Here is a 7,075-nt window from a genome sequence, read left to right as displayed (position 1 = left end):
CGCGACTAAATATAAAACCACTTGAGTACAAGTGCTTCAGAAAACTTCTGTAAATGCCAAACTGAAGAAATAAATCTTTATTTGTTACATAGCAAATTATAAGGATGTGATGGAAAAGCGTACATGTAGTTTTACCATCTGATGGTTGCACAGCTGGAATAAAGTACAGGTAAGTTATACTTTACAGTAAGTATGTAGTATTAAGGCACAAGTGTCCACATTACAAAAAAAAGAAAATGGCCCAACAGGCATTGGATAACAGAGAATCTGTTAAATCTACAAGAGGACCAAAGCAAATCCTTCTGTGCCTTTAAGGACATTTTTACATAATCTTTCTCAAAACATGTCTGTAGTGATTTTCAACAGTTTACAGATTGAAGCCTGAAATGTAGTAGTCCTCCACAGTATTGTTCTCCAACCACAGAATGGTTTCTAACAGTCAGACAAGCAACATCAACGGCATAAATACATCGCAAGATTCTCTTTGAGCAGTTTTAACTCATCCATGTCTCAAGTGCAACTTAAGATGTGTTCATTTAAATCTCACCGACACAGACCGACTAAAATATAGGCATGGAAAATGTATATATCATAAATAGACAAACATCCGTTCAGGTACTAAAATACTTAGTTTACCGTATCGGTTTGTAGCAGATTCAAATGGCCTTTTTCCCCTCTCCGCCCCGACCCAGGAGAAACTGCTGGGTCAGAAGGGCAGAGGTCAAACGATGAGCTCGGAGATGGATGGAAATGTTGGAGTTCAGATGACGGGCGCAGAGCGATCGTTAGTCACAGTTGGTCGTAGCCTGACTGTTGCAAATGGATTTCCTCCGCTGTGAAGGGCAGACAAGATGCGCGGTTAAAGTAGTTCGAGTGCAACAACAAAAGCAAATGTTATTATGCAACCTACGCGAGGAAAGCAGGCGGAGGTCTCGAGGTGCCGTTAGACTGTGCAGCCTGTGGACAAAACGCACACGTCATCATCTGCATCGCGGGCAAGCTCGATGTAAAAGTTCACAAGGAAGCACAAAACCACGACGCGTTACAAAAAACCCACATGATGACAACCCCTTGCTGCCGACGTCACAGTTACACTGATCCAAATGTGGGCGAGTTTACAATCTGAAAACGGTTTTATGGACTGCACAAGAACGGACGGATGGATGAATGGGTTTGACGTCAGCGTGCAAAAACTGTTTGTTACGTCACACGGACTCATGTGGAACCTGGAGTTTCAAGAAATTCAAGTCTGCTACACAATGAACCATGTTTCTGGTAGCAAGCTAGGTTTTATGATCCACTGAAAAAGCTTTTCTCTCTTAAGCCTTCCCACCTTTTGTCACATTACAACCACAATCAACTTAGTCCTACAGACCAACACGTAGTGGATAATTAAGAAGAGGAATGTGAAAGGTGAATGCATTTCATTCATTTATTTTGTGACATTTTTTTAAAGACCGGTCATCCTTTTCCTTCCACTTGGCAACTATGTGCTGCTTTGTGTTGGACTTTGACATCAACAGTTTTGTTTATTTTGAGGGAGAGAGGGGAAAGTAGGAATACTTTTCATTACTGCTAAAACTCTGGGATTACAAAACTTGGGTTTTAGTTGTGCGAGTTTATAATCCGTGAACACACTCTATAGGAATAAAAACAACGGACAAATGGGTCGGACGTTGCCATGCAAATACATGTTTTGTTGCGTCACACGTCAACTCGTGGAACCTGGAGCGTCTGGAAATTCAACTTTGCTCCACAATGACCAACGTAAATGTCTGCCGTTACATGTTAGTCTTTATGCAAGTATGCATAAAAAGGGACAACAAATTTGTTATCGCTTCTTGATGCTACATCTTAGTGCCTTCCTGATCCTGTGCTTCTACTGAATCAAACGGGCAGACTTGAATGCCCTGGCTTGTAATAAGCTAATGTTTGTCCAAGCAGTCTTTTGCAATACTAACATTGTGCGCAGTGACTTTGAGATATATTGTGCAGCTCCAAGCAAAAGTATTTGGTGGATTTTAACTAGTAGTTATGCTTTCAGTCAACAGTCTGAAAGGCGTTTCAGCCTGCAGTGCCAAGAATGTCCAGAAGAGGGCAGAAGTGGATAGAAATTCCAAGGGCTCTGATCATTTTCTTCACTGTACTCGTCAATACCCAGCTTACATATGCAAAAATGAAGTTTGCCCCTAGTCTTCTCTCTTGATTACTTGAGTGGCTCTCTCTTCTTCCTTATCTATTGATTCCTGTGACTTATCTTTTTTTTAAAAAACAAAACCAAACGAAACCCAGTGAGGTTGCATTTTTTGTCATGGTGAAAGAGCATTCCAGGGTAACCTCACCTCTCCCCCTCCCCCACTGTGACATCTCTCTCTTCACACCTGATCTGGACCAACCTGCATCAGACTCATACAGATTGGGATCAGTTTTTGTCTCAAAGCGGATGAAAGAATGTGACAAAAAATATATATATACATATATATATATCTCAGGGTTTATCAGCTAGCAAGAAAAACAACACTTTACACTTACAGGTGACAAAAAATGTACACATTGGTAATTGTTAGAAAACAACAATACCTTATAAAAGTGAGGAAAATTCAAGATCGCTGCAGCTACAAGTTTTCTACCAACATAACAGCCACCCACTTGGACACTTCGCTGAACATAAACCAGCGTTTTATAATCTAATCTACAGTTGGAGATCTTTTCCCACACCAGTCTGTTCGGTAATCAGGCTCTCTGTGTGCTGCGGCAGAGGTTTGAAACTGAAAAAGGGTTAGGGTTATGAAGGGTTATGAAGATGGATGAACAAGCGAGTCAGATGTTGAAATGGCTGTGAGAAAAACTGAAAGAGGAATGAGCGGAAGAGATGGGAGAAAGGTATCGGGTTCATCGGAGTGAAATTCCAAAATAACTTCCAGCCAGTGACAGAAATTTGTGGGCCACAAAAACATTTGTGCCCTGCACAGTAAGTCTGTTGATAACACTGGATAAGATAATCAAAGCCAAATGAGAAAAAGGTTCTTTTCATACTATGGAATGATGTACACTGAATGCAAATCTGAAAGTGTTGGAAAATGTGTGAAACACTTAACCGGCAGCGTGCTGCTGCAGCAGGCAGTAAGCTATATGTTTACATGGTTTGTAAGTGATCATAAAGACTCATTTGACCCCGTCGTACTGCAAACACATTTACATCCGTCCAGCTGAGAAAAACTAAAAAGCTTTGGCAGACGGAGAACCACAGCTTTGCCTGCGACTTTGCATACGATGCAAATGAAAGTTCATTTGGAAAGAAGTGAATGTGTTGGAACTGGAAACGGCTGTCAAAGAGCCATTGATCTGATGTTTTTTATTATTTATTTTTTTTTAAATGGATCTGGACTAGTCACTACGATGTTTCAAATGGTATTTTGAAAATCATTTTCTGGGAAAAATACTGTTAAAATAACAGGAATTAACAGGAAATGGACTGAAACTGAACAAGATGCATCATGGTGGTCCGGTGTTTTCTGTTCTTGGTAACCAAAACAAAAAAGGGCCAAAATTTATTTTTCTTTTGCTACTCGCTCACAATTGATAAGTAAACTATCCAAAGGATAAATTGCCTTAATTATCCTTCTCGTCCATCTCATTTGATGTTTCAGAGGCAACCTAATTATTACACAAAGTCCACCTGTGTGTAATTTAATCTAACAACGGACCCAGCTGTTTGGTGATGGTTGTCCAGTGAACAAACACCATGTTTAGGAACAAGGAACCAAATCAGACACATCAGTTCTGCAGATTTCGTAATATGGGAACCTAAATTATGGCAAGCAGAGCAGCATAAAGAGAAGCTGGAGGAGCTGCAAAGATCCGAGAATCAGTCAAGAGGACCACTCTGACATGCACTCTTCAAATCCAGCCCTTAAGGAAGAATGGCGAGAAGAAAGGTATTGCTGAAATAAAGTCCAGTTTGCAGTGTGGAGGGGAAAGAAGCTTATGACGCCAAATCTTTTTGGCCTACATGAGACGGTAAACCAACAACCCGAGCATGTCATCGTCACACCAAAGCACTAATGTTGAAAGAGTGGTTTTCTTTTATCATCATATATAAAATATTGATTTTTACCTTTTGTTCCATTTCACAAAAAAAAATCAATTTTGTGTTGGTCTATTACATAAAATCCCCCCCATAAAAAAACATTTTAATTTGTGGTTGTAAAGTGACAAAATGAACAATTCCAGGTGCATTATTGCAACGGCACTGTTTCTTTCCCCTTTTTGCTTCTTTTTTTTTACCAGAACAGGCTAATCTACATGCAGACAGATGATTACAGTAACTGACATCAGATCTTCTTGGTTCTTCTTCCTTGTAATTTTCCTTAAAAAAAAAAAAAACAAAAAAAAAACTGATTCTAACATGAATAATTGTAGTAATGCAACTTGAGGGAGGTGGGGATTTTTTCATTTTTAAATTGCTCACTGTAAAGTGAAGGTGCCAACTTCCTGAAGTATGACAAAATTCCTTTAACACCTGCAGTAAGAAACAGTTATCACACACAGATAAGGTGAGAATAAAAACAAAATCTCAGAAATAAAACAATAAATATGCACCCTGTGCAAGTTGAAAAATATTTGAACAGTTTATGACTTACTGAATCCTAATACTGGACTGTGTGTCGCCATGCTACACTGAGTATATCTGTTCGTGTTCCCTGGACAGACACATAAAGCTCATCTGACACCACCTACACACATATACAGGTACCTTCATCACCAGTCAAGATAAGGCTGTGCAGCTGAGGGTACTGTAGCCACGATGCTGCAGATATCAAGTGAGACATAAACTTCACAAAGCCAACTGGGCCAGCACAGGAGAAAGCTTTGGCAGAACACAGCAGATTAGATTGTTCTGTACACGGTATCATTCTCAAAACAACTGATTTTTTATTTATTTTATTTTTTTTAAACTCTTGCTTTAACTGGACGAGACTCAACATTTCAAAGGACTCCGTTAAGAGCTGTGAAAATGTCGGAGAGATGGCCGCTGACCAAGTCTCCCGCCTGCTGACTCACCGCGTTCTGATCAGAGGAGGTGGAGGACGCTGCCGAGGGCGTGGGGGAGTGCTGGTGGTTATTTGTAGCGACGCTGACGGTGGACAAGGGTTTGCTCCTGATGTTGTAGTAGTCCGTCGGGGGAAGCACCATGGTGGCCTCGTCCGTCTCCGTGTCTTGGTGGTGGAGGTTGACCACGCTCCTGCTGCGGTGATGGGCAGTGGTCTCACTATGGCGAAACAGGCGGAGGAGGAGAGAAGAGAATTTTATTACCAAGTGGCTCCAAAATGCATTTTAAGTTTCCATTAAAGGGATAAAATTAAAACGCTAACTAGTCAGAAGTGTCAGTCATGAAGTACATGGGTTTTGGATACATGAGTGTCATAGTATCATATTCATGATGACAATCGGCTAGTATATAAAAGTTGGCCTGGCCAACTAACAACACATGTGAATAAGTTGCTCAGTCGAGGATTAACTGCCCAACCTTCTTTCTCACTTTCTTTTATCAGTTTTCCCAGAATGCAACTTTAAACAAATAGGAATCAAAAGTTGAGCAACAGGTGAGAACCCACAGGATTAGAAAGGTTATAACTTCAATAGGAGTAACTAGAGGAAACGCAGCCAACAATACAGCTGGCTGCAACATGAAACCTACTGGTATGTGTGCGTATGTGTGTGTGTGCGTGTGTGTGTGTGCTGGCTGGAATGCAGAGTCCCCTTACCTGTTGTTATTCACGAGCTGCTCATTGACAGCGCGGCAGTAAGATGAAGGGAACCAGCCCCTCCTGAAACACAGAAACAAGGAAGGCGACTCAGAAATGTATAATGTCTGACTTCTCTACCGTCTCAGTTACACCTAAAGGTCACTCAGAGCCATTGTTGAGGAACTTCCTCTATTGTCAATTTAAACAAAAGACAAAGAGATCAAAGAAGTACTTGGATAAATTATTGTACTCTTTCGACGAATTAACCTTCGAAACCAAGACGGTTTGTAATGGACTAGATGTATTTTCCACAGGTTTAATAGGTCAATTCCTAAGGTTGATTGCATGATTTTGTTTATTATCCAATCAGCTTGAAACAGGCAGCCAGGTAAACACTATGGATAGTTACATGCTGCAGCAGTTTGAAATTTAACCTTCTTTTTTTTTTTTAAGTAGAGAACATGGACCTGGATTTAGATTAGAAATCTTATTTGTTCGGCCCAAAAAAAAAAACAACTTACTGATGACTCTAAAAAGATTAGTGTAGCTTTAACAAAACTCTGAATTAACCCAAGTATTTGAATGTTATAAGCAATGTGACCCAAAGCTAGTCTGTTTGTGATTGTTCTTCCATGGTGCAAGGTTGTTTAATCAGCATGTGAATTAGCCTCTCCCTTGCTGTGGATGTAGGTTAATATTTAAGTGTAAGGTTTGGAGAACAGGGATTTTCTTTGTGTGTCAAAGATATTCTATGTTGTCGAGTCATACTCATGAATAAATGCTAGTGTTTACTCATGGTCTGGTGTTCACAAAAAGTAGAAAAATTAAATAAAACATTCACTTCCTTGACATGTGTTGCTACTAGCAACTAAAGTTCAGAAACACAGCTCACTGTTTCAAATGGAGACAAATAAGCACAATACTATTAGTACCGCTCCGATGATTAGAAAGTGTTTTTAATCCTATTTTAGAGGCAGAAAACCCATATATATCGGAAACATGAAACAAACAACATTCAATCTACAAAGAGATAACTTTGAAACAGTTTCAGACACAAAAGAGGCCGAGGAGTCACACAGCTCTAGGGGGATTATTACCATGTATGGAAGACAAAGTGTCAAACTGCACAGCGTGATTGCCCTGAAAAAATACTCTTACCTTGGGGGGAAGGGGAAAATGAGTGTGTTTGCAAAACACAAAAATGATGGAGTGAGCACTCTTACATTCTAAAGAGATTCTATGTAGGAAAAGTGGGTGTGTTTCATGAAAGTAAATGAGGAAACATTCTGCCCCATAATTGTAAAACAGATGGAATATTAGCTTCA

At 40.0% G+C, this 7,075-nt stretch overlaps 1 protein-coding gene across 1 annotated transcript; it reads right to left on the bottom strand.

Moving 5' to 3' along the window:
* Nucleotides 1–62: 62 nt before the first annotated feature.
* Nucleotides 63–5,865, bottom strand: LOC103141672 (brain-specific angiogenesis inhibitor 1-associated protein 2-like protein 1). The gene is made up of 4 exons (XM_007557402.2): nt 5,769–5,865; nt 5,065–5,272; nt 911–957; nt 63–833 (listed from the first exon to the last, which is right to left on the bottom strand). The coding sequence occupies exons 2-4, from the start codon at nt 5,194–5,196 to the stop codon at nt 761–763; spliced, it is 252 nt and encodes an 83-aa protein (XP_007557464.1). The 5' UTR covers nt 5,197–5,272; nt 5,769–5,865; the 3' UTR covers nt 63–760.
* Between the last annotated feature and the right edge of the window lie 1,210 nt (nt 5,866–7,075).

Source organism: Poecilia formosa, unplaced genomic scaffold, assembly GCF_000485575.1.
Source record: "Poecilia formosa unplaced genomic scaffold, Poecilia_formosa-5.1.2 Scaffold88, whole genome shotgun sequence".
Classification (NCBI taxonomy): Eukaryota; Metazoa; Chordata; class Actinopteri; order Cyprinodontiformes; family Poeciliidae; genus Poecilia; species Poecilia formosa.
This window is presented reverse-complemented; position numbering and strand designations above follow the sequence as displayed.

Excerpts from the sequence above, each read along its gene's own strand:
- LOC103141672 (XM_007557402.2), bottom strand. The coding sequence starts at position 5,196 with ATGGTGCTTCCCCCGACGGACTACTACAACATCAGGAGCAAACCCTTG. Across the intron at positions 958-5,064 it reads CCTCCTCTGATCAGAACGCG|GCTGCACAGTCTAACGGCAC; the intron begins GTGAGTCAGCAG and ends TTTTGTCCACAG. Across the intron at positions 834-910 it reads CCTCCGCCTGCTTTCCTCGC|CGGAGGAAATCCATTTGCAA; the intron begins GTAGGTTGCATA and ends TGCCCTTCACAG.